At 41.1% G+C, this 22960-nt stretch overlaps 1 protein-coding gene across 1 annotated transcript in view; it reads left to right on the top strand.

The window, feature by feature from the left end:
• Positions 1-22960, top strand: part of LOC125996169 (cytidine monophosphate-N-acetylneuraminic acid hydroxylase) — a 159264-nt gene that overhangs the window by 97985 nt on the left and 38319 nt on the right. Inside the window, exon 5 of the mRNA XM_049765116.1 lies at positions 1949-2040. Within this exon, the coding sequence (XP_049621073.1) occupies positions 1949-2040 (92 nt within the window). The remainder of the gene's footprint in view (positions 1-1948; positions 2041-22960) is intronic.

Here is a 22960-nt window from a genome sequence, read left to right as displayed (position 1 = left end):
AGCTAAGCATTTTGTGACGTTGGTTTTATTTGCTGACCTAAGGTAGTCTCTGTGCTATCTAATTTAGTGCATTCTTTCTGGGATCTCAGTTATTGAAAATGAGGTCGAGCATTCCAGGAAATCCAGGATCTGTGGAGCTAGACTGATGACCTAATATGATGGTGGTTGTGTGGTGTCTCTGGCTGCCTGGGCTTCCGAGATTATGGTGGGATGGCAGGAAGTTGCCTACTCTTACTCTGAGAAGAACCCAGAGGTCTCAGTCAAACAGGTATGCCAAACAGGCATACCTAGAATTTTTGTCAGTTAGGTTTCTCTGCAGAGATCAGTGAAAAAGCAGTGAAGTTGGGTTCCTGGCATAGTAGTGATAATGAGGTGTGGGTGCAGCTGTTGAGGCTTCAGCAGGGTGGGAACTTATCCTGTCCCCCTATAAGAGTTTTCAGTTGTGAAAATGTAACCATGACTTTTCACAGCTTTGCTCACTTCTCTTTTGAGAATAAATTGAGTCTATGGAGCTTCTTGATGAGTCTCCATATGGTGGCATCTGTGTCTATCCTGCTTCTCCTTTTCCAAGGTTAACCAATTTTCATAACCTCTCTTGTGTCCAAAGCGCTCGCCTCCATTCTGTCTACTTGCCATCACGCTTGGTTCTGCTATTTCAACTTTTTTGACCAGCATGCTGAATCGAAGTTTTTCTTCTCATCAAAAAAAAATTGTTGGCTACTTAGTAAAGAGAAAGAAAATGCCACAATAGGGTATGTCCATGATTTGAAGGGTAAAATCAGCTTTTTGCTAGAAATGGAGATAAAACAAAATCTAATTACAACTGGGTGTAGGATCTGGTGGTGCAAACTGCCTTCGTGTATGTGAAGCCTTGAGTTTAGTCCTTGGCACTACCAAACCCCCTCCCCCCCAAAAAAAACAACAAAAAACTCCAGAAATCTATCTAAAATGCAGCTTACGGAAATCAACACAATTCACTTGCATGTAAAAGTAGACATTTCTATTTACAGAATCTGATGGTTTCAGTTTGAGATGTATTTGGGAAAATAAAATAATACTAAGAAAAAATAATATTGAGCTAATTTTTTAAAATGTTCCAGCAGTCACATTTTTCTCAGAATTGAAACTATGTTGGTTTCCTGTTTTCTTGGTTTTTTCACCTACAAACTGATTAAAGATAAAACATTTAAAAATACAGAGCACAGTTACATATAGGGCAGTTAAAAATGTAAAGTACAACTTCAGTTGGACTTAGGTTTAGAAGACCCTACTAGAGATCAAGATTTTGAGTTGTTCTGAATCATTCTTTCTGCCTCAAAGTGCAGTATGAACCTTGTCTAACTTAGCTTTTATGAGTCATTTTGGACATGTCTTTGGCTTATGACAGCTTAGAGACAGTTGTTATCTGATCTATGATATGATAGTTTGATTTCATTTGAAAAAAATCACCTACTGATAATTAGTCTAGATTTGGATATTTGAGAATGAGGTGATAGTTTTCCTTTCATGTGTTTTATATTCAACCAACTAAACTCTTCACAAAATAATGTCTATAGACCCCCAAAGAATGAAATCACTCTATATCTTTCTTTTTTTTTTTTTTTGGGTCACACCCGGCATTGCTCGGGGGTTACTCCTGGCTGTCTGCTCAGAAATAGCTCCTGGCAGGCACGGGGGACCATATGGGACACCGGGATTCGAACCAACCACCTTTGATCCTGGATCGGCTGCTTGCAAGGCAAGCACCGCTGTGCTATCTCTCCGGGCCCTCTATATCTTTCTTGAGAGAGGAAGGTTTGGGCCATGCCCAGCACTACTTGTGGGGACTATCTGTTGTGCCAGGGATCAAAATGGGGTTGACCTCATGCAAGATAAGTGCCTTCATTTCTGCACTATCTCTCTGGCCCTGGGTGAATTCTTATTTTGACGAGTAACATTTTTCCTCTAGGTCCGTTAAATGTACCAAGCACAACTGGAAGTTAGATGTCAGCACCATGAAGTATATCAATCCTCCTGACAGCTTCTGTCAAGATGAATTGGGTAAATACCATGACGAATGATTGATGTGTGCTGCTCTGCCCTGCCTTTGGGGGCTCCTCTCCTCGACGTGTTTTCAGAGTCACTGGCAGCTTTAGAAACATTTTGATGGACTCTGAGACTTTAAAATTTATCAACTCTGGGGGAGATAAAATTACTCAATAGGCAGGAGCACATACATTGCATGCACAAGCCCTGGGTTTGATCCTTGACATCACAAGTCCTCCAAGCACTTCCATGTGAGTTATCTCTAGCTCCAATGCCAGAAAACTATCTTATGTGGCCCCCAAACAAAAAATAAACTACCAGCACTTACACAAAAATTATAAATTGAGGATTTCACTAAAGGACCCCTTCATTTGCTCATTTGATCAGCAAAGATCAGTTGCAAAGAAGTATTCAGTGCTCTACTGGATTCGAAGATATATAAAGATAGAAAAATAGAGAGTTAGTATAAATGAAAGGTTTGTCAATGACTGAGTGGTGGCTAAGACAAGTCTGGACAACTAAGATAAGGAATTTTCTGCTTAGTCTGTTGAGAGCAATTGTCTACATATTATATGTAGCTGCAGATATATGGTCTGAGATGGGGTTCACAGAAGGCAGCAGCTAAGAAATAGCAGTGGGCTGTGGTTTTGAAGCAACCTAAGTTTATCAGAGAAGAATGTTGCTTCAAAGAACGGATTGCCATTGAGTTCCATTTTCTGTTTTGGACAAAAATGTGGCGTTTAGTTGGCTAGAGAACAGGGTCTGTGCACTGTAATAGGAGAAGGTCAGATGGCAGAAGGGCATAGCTAGAAAGGTCTTAAGTGTGTTTCTGTTGTAGTATTTTTATTTGGTGAAGAACATGTCATACACTGATGCAATTGGGTAGTCATGGAGCCATGTTTGTGCTACCAGATCTATCATCCCAACTTTTTCTGTGTCACTTGTGTTTCCCATCTTCTGTGCCAAGTTCTAAGATGACAATGACCTTGTAAAGGCTCGGGGGCTCTCTGTGTCCATCCTTCAAGCCTTGCATCTCCACAGCCATATTTCTATTGCCTCTTCCTTCCCTGACTGTCTTCTGTTTCCACTTTCAAAGAACCTTCTGCTACGTTAGAAACAAGCAGTCAATCCAGAATGTTCTCCTTATTGTCAAGCCAGCTGACTGACTATCCCAATTCCACCTGGAACTTGAAAAACCCTTTCCCCTAATACTTAACTTACCTGTAATTCCTGGAAACAAGAATGTGAATATCTCAGGGAAGTGGGGTGAACATTATTCGTCCACTTTTCTATTTTATTTTGACCACAGTCATTGCTTTTCCACTCTCTTTACTGACCCATCACTTCTGCATGAAGACTTCTATGCTAGACTTCTGAATGCTGAAATAGTTCTGTATTCAATTCTATTAGATATATATTTGGTGCTGAGGATCAAATCTGGAGCCTCAGGCAATCAAAGCACAAATCTAATAACAGTGAGCTACATTTCATTCCCTCAAACTCTGTACTCTCTCCCTACATGATCATCTTAAACTCCACAGCTCTATCTACCATCTTTACTCAAATGACTCACTGAAATTTTACCATTAGTTCTTCCCGTAGACTTAAAAATATTAGTCATCATGAAATTTCGAAATTATTCAGGGTTGGGTTTCAACACGAACCCTTTCACAGTGTCCACTTCCCTTCACAATGTCTTCGGTAAGAGGAACTTTTTTTTTGGGTGGGAGCACACCCAGTGATGCTCAGGGGTTACTCCTGGCTATGCACTCAGAAATTGCTCCTGGCTCGGGGAACCAAATGGGATGCCAGGAATCAACCCGAGGTTCATCTTGGGTCAGCCACGTGCAAGGCAAATGCCTTACTGCTATGCTATCACTCCAGCCCGAAAAGAGGAAATTTTTGAGGCTTGTTTGTTTTTTGCACTGTGGTTAATGAAAATGTCACTGATAGGGTTTCATACCATTTTTCAGCACTACTTCCTCTTTCCCCTTACTGTGCTGTCTCCCCAAAAAAACCCTTTTAACAAGTTCTCAGGCTATTTGTTTCTGTTGTCTTTGTGCATTCATTATTTCATCAGCATGTCTCTTTATATTTGTTTGTTTTTGTTGTTTTTTTTTTTGTTTTTTTTTTTGGGCCACACCCGGTGGTGCTCAGGGGTGACTCCTGGCTGTCTGCTCAGAAATAGCTCCTGGCAGGCACGGGGGACCATATGGGACACCGGGATTCGAACCAACCACCTTTGGTCCTGGATCGGCTGCTTGCAAGGCAAACGCCGCTGTGCTATCTCTCCGAGCCCATCTCTTTATATTTGTATAGAAGAGAGATCATCTGTGTCAATATCTCTAACTAACTTAACTCAGCATGATACTCTGCAGATTCATCCATGTAGTAGCAAGCACAATTACATTATCTATCCTCACAATAGAATCAGGAGCTCTGTGTTCTCAGTTGGACAGAACCTGGGAGCTGTCCTTGCATTTAAGCCATCACACGCAAACCATCAGCAAATCCTATGGCTCCAAGACAAACACCTCCAAAATCCACTCCCCTTCCCCATTTGCACTGTCCTCATATGGGTTCAAGTCACCCCAACTCTGCTTCCTCCCTGGTCTTTCCAGTTGTTTCCACTTATAGCACCCATGCCTGGTCTTGAAGAAGGTAAATCAGTGTTTTTATTCCTCTGTTTGAAACTGTGCAATGAATTTCCAGTCATATAGACCCAGGGGTGGGACTGACAAACAAGAGTAGAGGCATTTGCCTTGCATGCTGCCACACCTGGTTTGATCCCAGACATCAGATGGCTCTCTGAACACTGCCAGGCTTGGGGTGGCGCAGGCAACCCATAGGACTGAGTAGCGACTCATCCTCTGACCTTGGCAATGAACCTGGCAATCCTCTACCCCATACACACAAAAGAGGGAAAAATACAGAGCTAGGACTATAGCTCAGTGGTAGAATACTTGCTTTGCATGTATATGGTTGTGGGTCCAATACCTAGTACATATGCCCATGTACATGCACAAAGAATATGTCTTGATTTGTATTGTAGTGTATTACTTGAATATGCTTGATTTGACCCAGCACCTCCATATCCAAGGCTTTTTGCTTTAAGATGTCAAGTTATCATTTAAAAGTTCCAGTAACCTCCTCTGTCTGCCATGAACGAGGCTTTCCAATGAAGAGAATCTTTATTCTTTTTTTTTGTTTGTTTGTTTTCGGGCCACACCAGTTCGATGCTCAGGGGTTACTCCTGGCTAAGCGCTCAGAAATCGCCCCTGGCTTGGGGGGACCATGTGGGACACCGGGGGATTGAACCTCGGTCCTGATCCTTGGCTAGCGCTTGCAAGGCAAACACTTTACCTCTAGCGCCACCTTGCCGGCCCCCAAATGAAGAGAATCTTGTGGCTCCCTTCCTGAGGTGCCTGTTCCCTTTCATCCAGTCACCCCCTCTGGAGCTGGAATGCTGCCCAGGGGAGTGTTATTATTTACTTTGACCCTCAGTTACTCTTTCTCCAGACTCTCCAAAGGACTCTCACAACCAGAGCTTCTTTGCTGGGTCATCCTAGCCCAAGTCTGTTGACTTACAGTTCCTACCCTTTTGTCAGGAACTACCCACATGTCCATAAAAACGCTGCCCAGTTAAGCTGTCAGAAAAGAGAAAGAGCAATCGGAAGACAGGAATCTGGGAGTTGGTGAAGTTTAAAGGAGAAGGTGATGGTTTATAAGCTAGGAAACCCAGAACTCTTTAGCTATTTTAAGGCTATTAGCAGGTTTAAGGCTTTAATATTTTGTTTTATTTATTTATTTATTTGGTTTTTGGGGCTCAGGGGTTACTCCTGGCTCTGTGTTCAGAAATTGTTCCTGGTGGGTTTGGGAGATCATATGAGTTGCTGGGGATCAAACCCAGGTCCATCCCAGGTCAACCAGGTGCAAGGCTAACACTCTTCTGAAGCTATGCTATTGCTCTGGCCCCAGCTTTAAGGTTTTGAATGTGTCGATTTGTTGGAAAGAAATGCAGATGCAGTGGAGCAGTATGGTTCATGGAGGAAGCATTGCCCTATGAGCTACAAGTGCTGATCTTAAGGCTCAAACACACGAAAGTGACCTGGAGTATATAATCCAGAGTACTGGACTCTAGATTACTGGCAATAACTGACTGACATAGGCAGTTAAACATTCACTCAAGCGTGCAAACACTCTAAGAATGGTCAATTTTTAACAGACTTCTCACTCCTGGGCACTTAGCAATGCCAGTGATTTCATACCCTGCCAAGGAAGAGAAGAACAGTGCTGGGATCCATTCTGGGAAATGTCACTCCAGAAGGAGAGTATCTTCGATCTGCCATTATTGTGTAAAAACTCCAAGGAAGCTATTGTTGCTATATGGTTTACAACATGTATATGTTTCAGGGACACGAGGATCTTTTCCCTCTTCACCTCTTCAAATACACATAACCATATTCTCCAGCCACCAAAGTAGAATGAATACACTGCAGTCTCTCCAGTCTTAGTTTTCATTCCCTTTCTGGAGAAAGTTTAGGAAGGAAGTTGGTTGTTTGGTCTGTTTCCTTGGACTGTTTATATGCCACATATGACTGAGATCATCTGCTATTTGTGCTTCTTCCTCTGTCTTGTTTCACTTATGAGAATTCCCAGGAAATCCATTTACACCACAAATGGCGGGCATTCCTCTTTTCTTATAGATGTGAATTTCTTTGACATCTCCTCTATTCGACCATCTGGTGCTGAGCCAGCCAATGATCCCAGATCTTGACTATGTTCACAGTGCTGCCATGAACATGGGTGTGCATATATCTTCCAGAAATAAAGTCTTCATATTCTCTGGATAGATCCCTAGGAATATAATTTCTGGATCTTGTGGGAGATCTATTTGGGTGGAAGTACAGATTCAGCAGTGCTCAGGGGCTACTTCTGGCTCTGTGTTCATGACTCCTGACAATGCTTGGAGGACTGTTCAGTGCTGTGGGTTGAGGGCTAGATTCAAGACAAGTACCTTGGGGCCTGAGCAATAGCACAGCGAGGAGAGCATTTACCTGGCATGAGGCTGACCTAAGTTCAATCCCCGGCATCCCATATGATCTCCCAAATCCACCAGGAGCAATTCCTGGGTGTAGAGCTTGGAGGTAACCCTTAAACACTTCCAAATATTGTCCCAAAGCCAAAACAAATTGCTGTTTTCCAGAAGACTGAACCAATGTATATTTTCAGCTTTATGGACCGGTGTCTTTTTTTTTTTTTTTTTTTTTTGCCAATACTTATTGATTCTGGACTTTTTTTTTTTTTTTTAAAGATTCTGGACTTTTTATTAGAGGACATTGTGGTCTCTGGGATAAGGGGCACTCAAGTGTTTTGAATTGCATTTCCCTAATAATCAATACTGATAAACACCATTTTTTTCCCCATTTGCCTGTTAGCTGTTTATGTATATCTGTGGAAGAAATTTATTCAGATCTTCTGAAAATAACATAGGCCTATAATATAAAACTTGAGTATCAGAGAAGTTGCAGAGAGAACTCACCTATATTCATTATCTAAACAAAATCTAGTTTGTTTGTTTTTTCCCCAGTTTTCAAGTGGTATGTTTCTCCCTCCCCAACTTTCATATTTTTGAGCTATAATATATGTACCTTAAAACTTACCCCTTTCAAGTATGTGGTCTGACGTCTTTCAGTATTTTTACACAGTGTGTTATTGTCACATTGAATTCAGCAACTCCTTTATTATTCTGAAAAGGAATTTGTGAGTGGGAACATGGAGATAGTACAGTTGGTAAGGTGTTTGCCTTGAACATGGCTGACCCAGATTTGTACTCCAGTATTCTATATACTCCCCCCAAGCCTGCCAGGAATGATTATTGAGTGCAGAGCCATAAGTAAGTCCTGAACACCAGTAGGTGTGGTCCCCCCAAATAAAATTTGGGACTTGCTAAGTCACTCCTCATTCGCCTTCCCTAAGGCTCCTGCCAACCATTGTTGCCAACTTTCTGTCTCTCTGAATCTTCCTATCCTGGGCATATCCTGTACTGGAAATAATTTTACATGTCTGGCTTTTTTTCACCGGTTGCTATAATATGTTTTTTTTTAATTTAATTTAATTTAATTTTTATTTTATTTTATTTTTTGGTTTTTGGGTCACACCCGGCAGTGCTCAGGGGTTATTCCTGGCTCCAGGCTCAGAAATTGCTCCTGGCAGGCACGGGGGACCATATGGGGCGCCGGGATTTGAACCGATGACCTCCTGCATGAAAGGCAAACGCCTTACCTCCATGCTATCTCTCCGGCCCCTCTAATTTTATTTTAACATCATGATTTACCAAGTTATTCATAATACAATTGTTTTAGGGACTGAAAATTCAAACACCAATCTCACGACCAGTGTGACCTTCCCTTAATCAGTGTCCCCAATCTCCCAGCAGGCCGCCATGCAGGTACAACAAATTGACTTTACATTGTTTCTCATAACCCAAAGGCAAAGGAAATGATCAAATTATCGGTAGATCAACAAGGGCCACTTTGAAATGATTGTTCTTTCTCTCCATGATGTTACTAAAGTCAGTGTCTAAGGATTTGGCTATAGCTCATGCTAGCTCATGCCAATCCTTCCATGTTACTGTATGGACTCATTGAGCTTGGTAGATTACTGTGTAACTTTCCCATCAGTTTTCCAGTCATACGACTGGGCTGACCCTACTGTGAAATACTTAAGTGTCCAGGACTTGTAGATTTGGAGCAAATTTGCTAGCTTGGATGTTTGATAGGGTTAAGTTGTAGAGCTCTGGGCCACTACTGATGTAGAGCTAAAAGTATGACACCGAGCTGCTATGGCTTATAATAAAGTAGAATCTGATACTTAAATTTCTTTTCTAAGAATGCCACAGAGGTATCAGCCCGAAGCAGGCTTTCTGGTTTGACTGGGTGTGGGGCACTGTATTCTCATTACTTAATTTACTTTATCCATCAATAATAATTCTTGAAAGCATAGAATATATGCTTCATTATATTTATCCATTTATCAATTGATTGGTTTTTTGGGTTGTTTCCACTTTTAGACTGTGATGAATAATGTCATTTTGCATGTACTTTTTTTTTGCAAAGACATGTTTTTAGCTCTTTTGTTTATATATACATGGAATGGAATCTGGGGATATGGCAACTAACTTTTTGAGAAAATGCCAAACATTTTTTTTCCTGAAATAGCAATTTCAGAAGGAATAAATATTTGTGTCTGTCTTCATCTACATCCCAGCCCAATACTGTTTATTGCTGTAGATTTATGGTATAATTTGGATAATTCAGGACATGTAATGCTATGAGTTTTGTTCTTTAATCTCAGGTCTGTTTTGGAGACTCTTGTGGTTTTATATAACTTTTAATGTTATTTGCTTTATAATTTGTCAAAGATGCTGTTGGGTTTTTGACAAAGATTGCTTTTTTTTTCTATACTGTTCTGGCTATTTTAACCATCATAGAATAGCCAGTATTTTCCCATTTTTTGATGTCATATATTCCACTTTAAAAATAAAAGAAGAAGGAACCACAGTCCTGTCCTGTGGTGTTCTGGCAACAGCACTCAGGTCAGTGATATGTAGGGGCCCCCCAGAACACTCATGGTGGTATTTGTGAGTGTGTGAGGATGGTGTCATGAAGTGTTGGGGATCACACCAAGACTTCACACAAACTAGGTCTGTGATTTTTTTTTTGGGGGCCACACCCGGTAACGCTCAGGGGTTACTCCTGGCTATGCGCTCAGAAGTTGCTCCTGGCTTGGGGGACCATATGGGACGCCGGGGGATAGAACCGTGGTCCGTCCAAGGCTAGCGCAGGCAAGGCAAGCATCTTACCTCTAGCACCACCGCCCGGCCCTATTTTTTTTTTTTAAACTGAGCTATGTCCTTGGCTCTTTCTATGACTTTTAACAGGTTCATATGATTTTTTAGAGTACAGGCTTTGAAATAATAAGTAGGGGTGGGTTCACACCCTGATGTGCTCATGGTTTACTCCTTACTCTGTGCCTAGGGCCATTTTGATGGTGCTCAGAGACCATTTGCAGTGCCAGGGATTGGAATGGGGTCAGCTGCAAGTGGAAATGTCAATCTCTGTGTGATCTCGTCTGCCTCTTTCTCTCTCTTATGCTTATTCCTAGTTATTTTTATTGGTTTTGATGTAATGATAGTTAGGAAAAGGTACCGGTGGACAATTTGTAAAAGATAAATAACAATTTAGGTGATTATTATTTTGTAAGCTTTTAAGCCACTGAGGAAATATTATATAGAATATTCATACAGAGTAATGCAAGTTGGTAGATAGACAATATGCCATGAAAACAAAGAATGTGAGCTAAAATTTTAGAAAAGCTAACAAGCACCTGAGGATTTCTCAAACATTAATTATAAGAAAATTGAAAAATAAAGCAATGAAGGACCATTATTCTTTGGAACGAACTAGTATTTTTCCGTGTTAACTCTTCCATTGAATAGCTCAGATAGGCGTTCTCTTTGTTCTACAGCATCTGCAGAAACAGGAGCTTCCATATCCAGCATCCCTAATTGTACTTTCTGCTAATAGGTCTCTTGGCACATTGGGGGGGGGGCAGGGGCATACCCGGTGGCACTTGGGGTTGCTCCTGGTTCTGAGCTCAGCAAATTACTCTTGACAGGCTCTGGAGACTGTCTGGGGATGCCCGGGTTCAAACCTGGGTTGGCCACATGCAAGGCAAAAGCCCTACCCACTGTGCTATTGCTCAGGACCCTCTTGCCAATTGTGTGTGTGTGTGTGTGTGTGTGTTTGAGCCACACCTAGCGGTGCTCAGGGGTTACTCCTGGCTTTGAGCTCAGAAATGGCTCCTGTCAGGCTCAGGAGACCATGTGGGATGCCAGGGATTGAACCCGAGTCTGTCCCAGGTCGTCTGCATGCAAGGCAAACACCCTACCTCTGTGCTATCACTCAGGCCCTACCTCTAGCCACTCTTAAACTCCCCATCTGTCTCCACAGTTCACTGTTGTCAGACTGTTCACATTCTCTGCTGCATCATCACCTTCTCCTGTGAGTCTGCATTGCCTCCCTGATCTCCTCTGCACTGACCTAGACTTAGATAAATCACCTATCCCGACCATGGCTTCTGCTAGCTGATTGACTACCCCTCTGTAAGCTAGGTTTAAAACACCCAATCAGCCCCTCTTGATTATCTGCTTTCATCTCTGCCTCTTCTGTAACGGTTCTAGCAACTCGTGTGTAGGTCTGCTTTTTCTCTTCATAGTTTACCACTGGAGAACAATCTTAGCCTTTCAGACATTTCTCAGTTGAGGCAAAAATAGCATCTCTGACATCACTGTTCATTTGCTTCTCAAATATGATGCTAATATTTTCCAAGTGTCCTTGCCAGTTTCCTCTGGTGTTAGATATTTTCATTTGACATTTGTATTATTCAAGTTTTCCATTAAAATTATTTTCATCCCTTCCTTCTATAATGTTCCCAATAGTTACTATGCCTATGCAGGAGGAAAAAGAAAAAAAAAAAAAGCACAAAATAATCCCTTTATCCATTTATGTATTTAATTATTGATTGATTTTTTTTGACTTCTTTATTTTGGTGTAGATATTGAAGTTGATGTCTCCAATTTTATTTTATTTTATTTTATTTTATTTTATATCTTTCTCTTTCTTTTTGCACTCCGGCATGGTTTGATTTTAGGACCGAGACTATTGTGTGGTGCTTGTCTTTATTGCTACAGTGCTCACTGGATATTTTACATACATATCTTTTTTTTTGGGGGGGGCACACCCGGCAGTGCTCAGGGGCTCACTGGATATTTTATTTGATATTTCTTTCTGTATTGTTGAGGTGTTTCAATTACCTTTTTCCTGTCCTCTCTCACACTGAGGTTGAAAGCCTTTAGAAGGACTCCACTCATTTTCAGCTTATTTGATTTTTTTTTTTTACTACATTCTATTGGTTTTCTTTCCTTCAAACAAAACCACATAACTCGAACTATCTAGCTCCACCTCCCAAATAGAGGGGGAAACAAGGGAGGGTACCAGGACCAAACAGATATATGATCACTAGTAATAAGTTAGACACAGAGGGGACCACTTCCTCTAGCAGCCGGGGGGGGGGGTGGTGAAAGTGGGGGATATAGGTTGCAGGAAGGGAAGGGGTGGTGGTGGAGGGAGGACAAATTTGGTGATGGGAATTCCCCTGATTCAATGTTAATATGTACCTAAAATACTACTGTGAAAGATATGTGAGCCAATGTGGTCAAAATAAAAATTATTTTCATCTCTGTGGATCTTAAAAAATCTTCCCATTGATACTAAATTATTTTTTGTTTGTGTTTGGGCCATGTAATTTGGGGAACATATAATGCCCTGGAGATAGAATTCAGGTTGGCCATGTAAAATAATATGCCCTACCCACTATGTTATCTCTCTGGCCCTCATTGGAAATTCTTAAATAACCAGTTGCCACAGGAGCATTTATAAGCTAATCCTTTCCACTAAATCTGGGCTCTCTCCTTTAGGGCCTAGAAAGCACTTATTTTTCATTTGAATCCTTTTATTGACTGGACCTATACCAGTTACAGTGTTTTAATTAGTACCATCATCTATATGTTTCTGACTCAATTACTCTTCATAGTTTTCCTTATAAGAAGAGTTTAAGAAGGGCAGAGAGATAACAAGGGTTAAGGTGCCTCCCTTGCTTGTGGAAGACCCTAGTTCACGCCTCGCAGTACACGTGCTCTTCTGAGCAATGCCAGGAGTTACCCTTGCCCTGAGCACTTCAGTGTGGCCCCAAAACAAAAAGAGGAGGGCATAAACTCACTTGCCCTTTAAGATACAAATTAAATTGTAACTGAAATGACTTAAATGTTGTATATAATATAAATTTATATATAATATATATCATAAATATATTATATAATATGTAAATATATAATTTATATATATTGGTTTGGGGGCCACATCTGGCAGGGCTCAGTGGTTACTCCTGGATCTGAGCTCAGAAATCGCTCTGGCAGGTTTTGTCCCAGGTCGGCTGCATGCAAGACAATCGCCGTACCGCTGTGCTACCCTACCGCTCTGGCCCAAATGTTATAATTTTTTTAGGTCAAAATGTAAATTTATGTGCTGCTGTTCATATATAGATCTCCAGTGGGTAGAAAGGGCCAGAACAATTCTATGATTTATTCACAGGGCTGTTTTCCCCCACTAGTCTCTATAGCCTAGTCACTATAGGGGAAAATCCTATATTTTCATGCTTTATGGTTATAGGCATTGTGAAAATTAAAAACATTTTAGCTATATTTCCACTTATCTTTTTTTTGTTTGTTTGTTTGTTTTTTTGTGGTTTTTGGGTCACACCCGGCAGTGCTCAGGGGTTACTCCTGGCTTCATGCTCAGAAATTGCTCCTGGCAGGCACGGGGGACCATATGGGACGCCGGGATTCGAACCGATGACCTTCTGCATGAAAGGCAAATGCCTTACCTCCATGCTATCTCTCCGGCCCCCCACTTATCTTTTTGTTTCGTTTTCTTGTTGGGCTATACTCGGCAGTGCTCAAAGGTTACTCCTGGCTCTGTGCTCAGGAATCACTCCTGGCAGGCCTCAGGGACCATATGGGATGCTGGGGATTGAATCTGGGTTGACTGCTGTGCAAGGCAAATGTCCTCCCCAACGTGCTATTGCTCCGGCCCTTCATTTATCTTTAAGAAAGGGGCATGATGCGAATCATACAGGTGGGACTTATTTGGCAGTAGTTAGTTACAAAGCTTTAAACTATATTCTACTTCTCATACCAAAGAATATTGGACCTGGAGAGAGTTCAGTGGGACAAGCATGTGCTTTGCATGTGGGAGGCTTGGGGTGTCAGGGGATATCCTGACACTACTTGGTTCCTCAAACACTATGAGAAAACCTTGAGCACAGAGCCAGGAGTAGGCCCTGAGTACTCCATGTGACCCCAAAATTAAAATAATAGTATGAGTGATATACAGCAAGATAGCAATAACAGGCCCAAGCAACAGCCGGAGGACCGATGCACACAAGGGACTTGGGAGTTGAAAGAGTGGGGCGTGTTGGGGTTCTTGGGGGAGGGAGGCAGATACACTGGTGATGGGTGTGGTATGCAATGCTGGAATTACATGCATCAGAAACCATCTTTAACAGCATGATAAACAACTGCTAGGGATATACCTTAGGAACCCAAAATCACCATGCAGAAAAGCCCCCTGCATTCCTATGTTCGTCACAGCAGTATATATAATAGCCAGAATCTAGAAACAACCCAAGTGCCTGTCAACGGATGAGTAGCTAAAGAAACTGTGGTACCTCTATACATGTCATGTCCATCTACCCGCATCTATGCAGCAGTCAGACGAGATGAAGTCATGACATTTGCTTATGCATATGGAGATTATTATGCTTAGTGAAATGTGTCAGAGGAAGAAGGATAGACATAGAATAATTTCATAAGAAAGATTAAAAAATAGTATGGTCATAATACCCAGAGACAATAGAGATGAGAGTAAGGAGGACCAGTAGAAAGCTTGCCACAAAGAGTGGTGAATGCAGTTAGGGTAGTGAACGGTCCACTGTGACAATGAGAGTTGGAACTGATCACTCAGGACAAGAACTGGCTGCTGAAAAGGGATGAAGTGACATACATGGAACCCCTTCACTAGAAATAGTGGAAGACCATTGCAGAAAAAAAAAAAAAAGAGGGAGAGAGAAGTCAAATGCTAAATGTCCCAGAGGCAGGTGGGGGAGGGTAGGTAGGAAGGAAACTGGGGGTTTACCACAGGAAATGTGTACTGGTGAAGGGTAATAAACATTCTATGACTGAGGGAGGGGGAAAAGGGGAGAGGGAGGGGAGAGGGGGAGGGGGAGAGGGGGGAGGGAGGGGGAGGGGGGGAGAGGGGTGGGAGGGGGAAAAGGGGAGAGGGGCGGGAGGGGGAGGGGGAGAGGGGCGGGAGGGGGAGGGGGAGAGGGGCGGTAGGGGGAGGGGGAGAGGGGGAGGGGGGAGAGGGGAGGGGGAGGGGAGAGAGGGAAAGGGGAGGGGGAGAGGGGAGGAGAGGGAGGGGGAGAGGGGAGGGGGAGAGGGGAAGGGGAGGGAGGGGAAGGGGGAGAGGGGAGGGAGGGGAAGGGGAGAGGAGAGGATAGGGGAAGGGGAGGGAGGGGGAGAGGGAGAAGGGGAAGGGGGAAGGGGAGAAGGGGAGGGGGAGAGGGGGACAGAAGAGAGAGAGAAGTGTAGGAGTAAGGCTCTTGCCTTTCATGCAAACTAACTAGATTTGATCCCTAGTATCCCATATGGTCCCCCAAGCCCTGACATGATTTCTGACCATAAAGCCAAGAAAGTCCTGAGCACTGCTGAGGAACGAAGAAGGAAGGCAGGAAGGAAGAAAGGAAGGGAGGGAGACAGAGAGAAAAAGAGAAAGAAAGAAACAAAGAGAGAAAGAAAGGAAGAAAGAAGAAAGAAAAAGAAGAGAGAAAGAAAGAAAGAAAGAAAGAAAGAAAGAAAGAAAAAGAGAAGAAAGAAAGAAAGAAAGAAAGAGAAGAAAGAAGAAAGAAAGAGAGAAAAAAAAGAAAGAAGAAAGAAAAAGAAAGAAAGAAAGAAGAAAGAAGAAAGAGAAAAAGAAGAAGAAAGAAAGAAAGAAAGAAAGAAAGAAAAGAAAGAAAGAAAAAGAAAAGAAAGAAGAGAAAAGAAAGAAAGAAAGAAGAAAGAAAGAAAGAAAGAAAAAGAAAGAAAGAAAGAAAGAAGAAAGAAAGAAGAAGAAAGAAAGAAAGAGAAAGAAAGAAAGAAGGAGAAGGAAGGAAGAAAGAAAGAAAGAGAAAGAAAGAAAGAAAGAAAAAAGAAAGAAAGAAAGAAAGAAAGAAAGAAGAAAGAAAAGAAAGAAAAGAAAGGAAAGAAAGAAAGAAGAAAGAAAGAAAGAAAAGAAAGAGAAAGAAAAGAAAGAAAGAAAAGAAAAAAGAAAGGAGAGAGGGAGGCAGGGAGGGAAGGAGGAAGGAAGACATAATGAAAGAAGAAAGATAAAGGGGAAGGATTGGGAAAAGGGAAGAGAAGGGAAGGGAAGGGAACAGGGAAGGGAGATCATTTGTGAACTGAATGTATTAAACTGGGCTACTAGGGAAGTGCCTAGCCTGCTCTCAACCTAATATCAGTTCCTGGTTTAGTATAAACTTAACCACATTCCAGAGTGAGTCACCAACGCTTCCCTTGAGCTATTCTCCAAGACTCAAGCACGGTTTGTTTTTATTGTTTGTGGTACTCGGGTTACTCCTTGCTCTGCACTCAAAAATCACTCCTAGCAGTGCTCGGGGAACCAGATGGGATGCTGAGATTTGAACCACCGTCCTTCTGCATGCAAGGCAAACACCCTACCTCCATGCTATCTCCCCGGCCCCACAAAATGACTCCTTAAAAGACGTAGATAAGCAGGAATCTCAGAGGATGGGGTAACAACTTGAAGTTTATAGCACCAGAGTTAGACCTTTTTCAGCTCAAAGGCATGAGAGGAGCAGGTTGTAGAATCAGGAAAAAGAGAGTTGTAAATCTGTGGTCCCTGTCAGAGTGGGATCCCCTATAAGTGCTCAGAGCACAGCTCTGCACAATGTCCTTGCAAGAAACAACCCAGCTTCATGAAATCCTCCAGGGACTCTGGGGTTCCAAGGCCAAGCTCACTAAGAAGGCCCAGGATATGGGGTGCTGGCTTGCTTTGTTGTGGTTCAGTGAAGCGGAGAACAGGTGTGCAAGCTTACTGAAAGACGACAGAAGTGGGTAGGGTGGGCCCTTGAGTACTGTTTTGTACAAACATGTTTCTTGTTCATTTGAAAAAAGGGTCATTATAATAGAAATGCGTGGGAGTGGAGTGAGGGCACAGAAGGGGTCACTATGATAATAATAATAATAGTTGAAAATGTTCTGTTCTTAGACAAGAACTGGGAACTGAAAGGAAGTAAAATTATATACATGACACCCCTCCAGTAACTGTTGGGGAGAGAGAGAGAAGTGAAAGGAGAGAGAGAGAGAGAGAGAGAGAGAGAGAGAGAGAGAGAGAGAGAGAGAGAGAGAGAGAGAGGAGAGAGGAGGGAGAGAGAGGGAGAGAGAGAGAGAGAGAGAGAGAGAGGAGAGAGAGAGGAGAGAGGAGAGAGAGGAGGAAGAGAGAGAGGAGAGAGAGGAGAGAGAGAGAGAGAGAGAGGAGAGAGAGAGAGAGAGAGAGTGAGAGAGAGAGGAGACAGAGGAGACAGAGAGGAGAGAGAGATATGCCAGTCACAGAGGCAGGCTGGGGAAGGGGAGAGAGAGAGAGGGTTACTAGGAACATCCATGGCAAGGAGTATAACCTGATAAAGAAATCGGTATTAGAATACTGAATGACTGAAACTCAACTATCAACAATTTTTTATATGTCACAGTTATTTGTTTGTTCTGTTTTTTGGTCTCACCCAGTGGTGCTCAGGGCTTACTTCTGGCTCTGAACTCAGGGGTCATTTCTGGTGGTGCTTGGAGGACCATACAGGATGCCAGGGGTCAGATGAGTTGGCCATATACAAGGCAAACACCCTCCCCACTATGCTATCGCTCTGGTCCCTGTCACAGTGATTTAATTAAAAATTTTTTAAAGGAAAAATAGGGTCTTTATACTAAAAAAGTAAGGGTTAGAGCTGGATTTTTGTAATGAAGTTAATGTTTATAGATGTGAGTTTATAGTGCTGAAATATATGATATAATTCAATGTTACTGCAATAACTATGTATATTCCTCTTTTACTTACTAAAATTATCGAATAAAAATGAAACTTGCAAAAGAGGAACATAAAAAATTAAGAAGTTAACACTATTTGGTGGCAAATATTCAATAAATAGTTTACATTTGTTAAAAAATGAAGAAGTATTTAGTTCTATTTTAAGTCTATCTTGAGCTAACCCACAATTTCTATCTTTCTTTTTTTCTTTTTTTTCTTTTATTTAAACAACTTTATTACATACATGATTGTGTTTGGGTTTCAGTCATGTAAAGAAGACCACCCATCACCAGTGCAACATTCCCATCATCAATGTCCCAAATCTCCCTTCTCCCCACTCAACCCCCGCCTGTACTCTAGACAGGCTTTCTATTTACCTCGTACATTCTCATTATTAGGATAGTTCAAAATGTAGTTATTTCTCCAACTAAACTCATCCCTATTTGTGCTGAGCTTCATGAGGTGAGCTGTAACTTCCAGCTCTTTTCTCTTTTGTGTCTGAAAGTTATTATTGCAAGAATGTCTTTCATTTTTCTTAAAACACATAGATGAGTGAGACCATTCTGCGTCTCTCTCTCTCTCTCTCTGACTTATTTCACTCACCATAATAGATTCCATGTACATCCATATATAGGAAAAATTTCATGACTTCATCTCTCCTGACAGCTGCATAATATTCCATTGTGTATATGTACCACAGTTTCTTTAGCCATTCATCTGTTGAAGGGTATCTTGGCTGTTTCCAGAGTCTTGCTATGGTAAATAGTGCTGCAATGAATATAGGTGTAAGGAAGGGATTTTTGTATTGTATTTTTGTGTTCCTAGGGTATATTCCTAGGAGTGGTAAAACTGGGTCGCATGGGAGCTTGAATTCCAGTTTTTGCAGGAATCTCCATATTGCTTTTCATAAAGGTTGAACTAGACGGCATTCCCACCAGCAGTGGATAAGAGTTCCTTTCTCTCCACATCCCTGCCAACACTGCTTGTTCTCATTATTTGTGATGTGTGCCAATCTCTGGGGTGTGAGATGGTACCTCATAGTTGTTTTGATTTGCATCTCCCTGATGATTAGTGATGTGGAACATTTTTTCATGTGTCTTTTGGCCATTTGTATTTCTTCTTTGTCAAAGGGTCTGTCCATTTCTTCTCCCCATTTTTTGATGGGATTAGATTTTTTTTCTTGTAAAGTTCTGTCAGTGCCTTGTATATTTTGGAGATTAGCCCCTTGTCTGATGGGTATTGGGTGAATAGTTTCTCCCACTCAGTGGGGGCTCTTGTATCCTGGGCGCTATTTCTTTTGAGGTGCAAAGCTTCTCAGTTTAATATATTCCCATCTGTTAATCTCTGTTTTCACTTGCTTGGAGAGTGCAGTTTCCTCCTTGAAGATGCCTTTAGTCTCAGTGTCCTGGAGTGTTTTACCTACGTGTTGTTCTATACATGGTTTCAGGTCTGATATCGAGGTATTTCATCCATTTGGATTTAACCTTCGCACATGATGTTAGCTAGGGGTCCAAGTTTAATTTTTTGCAAGTGGCTAGCCAGTTGTGCCAACACCACTTGTTGAAGAGGCTTTCTTTGCTCCATTTAGGATTTCTTTCTCCTTTATCAAAAATTAGGTGATTGTATGTCTGGGAACATTCTCTGAGTATTCAAGCCTATTCCACTGATCTTAGGGCCTGTCTTTATTCCAGTACCATGCTGTTGTGATAACTATTGCTTTGTAGTACAGTTTAAAGATGGGGAAAGTAATTCCTCCTATATTCTTTTTCCCAATGATTGCTTTAGCTATTCTAGGGTGTTTATTGTTTTAAATGAATTTCAAAAGTGCCTGATCCACTTCTTTGAAGAATGTCATGGGTACCTTTAGAGGGATCGCATTAAATATGTACAATGCTTTGGGGAGTATTGCCATTTTAATGATGTTAATCCTGCCAATCCATGAGCAGGGTATGTGCTTCCATATGTCCGTGTGTCCTCTCTTATTTCTTGGAGCAGAGTTTTATAGTTTTCTTTGTATAGGTCCTTCACACTTTTAGTCAAGTTGTTTCCAAGATATTTGAATTTGTGTGGCACTATTGTGAATGGGGTTGTTTTCTTAATGTCCATTTCTTCCTTATTACTATTGGTGTATAGAAAGGCCATTGATTTTTGTGTGTTAATTTTGTAGCCTGCCACCTTGCTATATGAGTCTATTGTTTCTAGAAGCTTTTTCATAGAGACTTTAGGGTTTTCTAGGTAGAGTATCATGTCATCTGCAAACAGCGAGAGCTTGACTTCTTCCTTTTCTATCTGGATTCCCTTGATATCTTTTTCTTGCCTAATCACTATAGCAAGTACTTCCCATGCTATGTTGAATAGGAGTGGTGAGAGAGGACAGCCTTGTCTTGTGCCAGAATTTAGAGGAAAGGCTTTCAGTTTTTCTCCATTGAGGACAATATTTGCCTTTGGCTTATGGTAGATGGCCTTAAGGTTCCTTCCATTCCTATTTTGCTGAGAGTTTTGATCAAGAATGGGTGTTGGACCTTATCAAATGCTTTTTCTGCGTCTATTGATATGATCATGTGATTTCTATTTTTCTTGTTGTTGATGTGTATTATGTTGATAGATTTATGGATGTTAAACCAGCCTTACATTCCTGGGATGAAACCTACTTGATCGTAGTGGATAATCTTCTTAATGAGGCATTGAATCCTATTTGCCAGGATTTTGTTGAGGATCTTTGCATCTGTGTTCATCAGCGATATTGGTCTGTAATTTTCTTTTTTGGTAGCATCTCTGTCTGGTTTAGATATCAAGGTGATGTTGGCTTCATAAATGCTATTTGGAAGTGTTCCTGTTTTTTTCGATTTCATGAAAGAGTCTTGTCAGGATTGGTAGTAGTTTCTCTTGAAAGGTTTGAAAGAATTCATTATTAAATTCATCTGGGCCTGGGCTTTTGTTTTTGGGCAGAAATTTGATTACTGTTTTAATTTCCTTAATAGTGATGGGTGTGTTTAGATATGCTACATCCTCTTCATTCAACTGCGAAAGATTTTAAGAGTCCAAAAATTTATCCATTTCTTCCAGGTTTTCATTTTTAGTGGCATAGAGTTTCTCAAAGTAGTTTCTGATTACCCTTTGGATCTCTACCATATCAGTAGTAATCTCTCCTTTTTCATTCCTAATATGAGTTATCAAGTTTCTCTCTCTCTCTCTCTCCCTCTCTCTCTCTCTCTCTCTCTCTCTCTCTTTCTTTGTTAGTTTTGCCAGTGGTCTATCAATCTTGTTTATTTTTTCAAAGAACCAACTTCTGCTTTCGTTGATATTTTGGATTGTTTTTCAGGTTTTCACTTCATTGATTTCTGCTCTCAGCTTTGTTATTTCCTTCTGTCTCCCTATTTTTGGGTCCTTTTGCGGAATACTTTCTAATTCTATGAGCTGCGTCATTAAGCTATTCAGGTATGCCCCTTCTTCTTTCCTGATGTGTGCTTGCAAAGCTATAAATTTTTCTCTCAGTACCGCTTTTGCTGTGTCCCATAGGTTCTGATAGTTTGTGTCTCCATTGTCATTTGTTTTCAGGAAGGTTTTGATTTCCTTTTTGATTTCATCTCGGACCCACTGGTTATTCAGTATTAGGCTGTTTAACTTCCAGGTATTAAAGTTTTTCTTCTGTGTCACTTTGTAGTTCACATATAACTTCAAGGCCTTGTGGTCAGTGAAGGTAGCCTGCAAAATTTCTATCCTCTTTATATTATGGAGGTATGTTTTATGTGCCAGCATGTAGTCTATCCTGGAGAATGTCCCATGTACATTAGAGAAGAATGTGTATCCTGGCTTCTGGGGGTGGAGTGTCCTGTATATATCTACTAGGACTCTTTCTTCCATTTCTCTTTTCAGGTCTAGTATATTCTTGTTGGGTTTCAGTCTGGTTGACCTGTCAAGTGTTGACAATGCCGTGTTGAGGCCTCCTACAATTATTGTGTTGTTATTGATATTATTTTTCAGATTTGTCAACAATTGTATTAAATATTTTGCTGGCCCCTCATTTGGTGTATATATGTTTAGGAGAGTGATTTCTTCCTGCTGTATGTATCCCTTGATTAATACAAAATGTTCATCTTTGTCCCTTACAACTTTCCTAAGTATAAAGTTTGCATCATCTGATATTAGTATGGCCACTCCAGCTTTTTTTATGAGTGTTGTTTGCTTGGATGATTTTCCTCCAGCCTTTTATTTTGAGTCTTTTATATTTGAGTCTATGAGCCTTTTATTTTGACTATTCAGGTGTGTTTCTTGTAGGCAGCAGAAGGTTGGATTGAGTTTTTTGATCCATTTAGCCACTCTGTGTCTCTTAACTGGTGCATTTAGTCCATTGACATTGAGAGAAAGAATTGTCCTGGGAGTTAGTGCCATCTTTATATCAAAGTTTGATGTATCTGTTGGTCAGTCTTGTCTTAAAGTAACCCATTCAGTTTTTCTGTTAAGAATGGTTTTGAGTCTGTAAAGTTTCTGAGCTGTTGTTTGTCTGTGAAATCATGTATCGTTCCTTCAAACCTGAAAGTGAGTTTTGCTGGGTGCAGTATTCTAGGCGAAGCATTTATCTCATTGAGTTTTTTCACTATGTCCCACCACTGCCTTCTGGCCTTGAGTGTCTCCGGTGACAGGTCTGCAGTAAATCTCAATTATGTTCCCTTGAATGTAATTTCTCTTTTTGATCTTGCTGCTTTCAGAATTCTGTCTCTATCTGTGGGATTTGTCATTGTGACTAGGATGTGTCTTGGGGTGTTTTTTCTGGGGTCTCTTTTAGTTGGTACTCTTTGGGCATGCAGGATTTGATCGCATGTATTCATTAGCTCTGGTAGTTTCTCTTTAATGTTGTTCTTGACCGTTGATTCTTCCTGGAGATTTTCTTCTTGGGTCTCTGGGACTCCAATGATTCTTAAGTTGTTTCTGTTGAGCTTATCATAGACTTCTATTTTCATCTGTTCTCATTCTTTGAGTTATTTTTCCATTGTTTGATCATTTGCTTTAAGGCTTTTTTCCAATTTCTTCTGCTGTATGGAATTGCTATTCATCTCATTTTCCAGTGTACTAATTCTATTCTCAGCTGCTGTTAACACTTGGGAAAGCTCAACCATCTTTTTCTTTAATTCATCTACTGAGTTTTTCAGATCTAATATTTGACCTGAAATTTCAGT

The sequence above is a fragment of the Suncus etruscus genome, chromosome 18 (assembly GCF_024139225.1).
Source record: "Suncus etruscus isolate mSunEtr1 chromosome 18, mSunEtr1.pri.cur, whole genome shotgun sequence".
Lineage (NCBI taxonomy): Eukaryota > Metazoa > Chordata > Mammalia > Eulipotyphla > Soricidae > Suncus > Suncus etruscus.
This window is presented reverse-complemented; position numbering and strand designations above follow the sequence as displayed.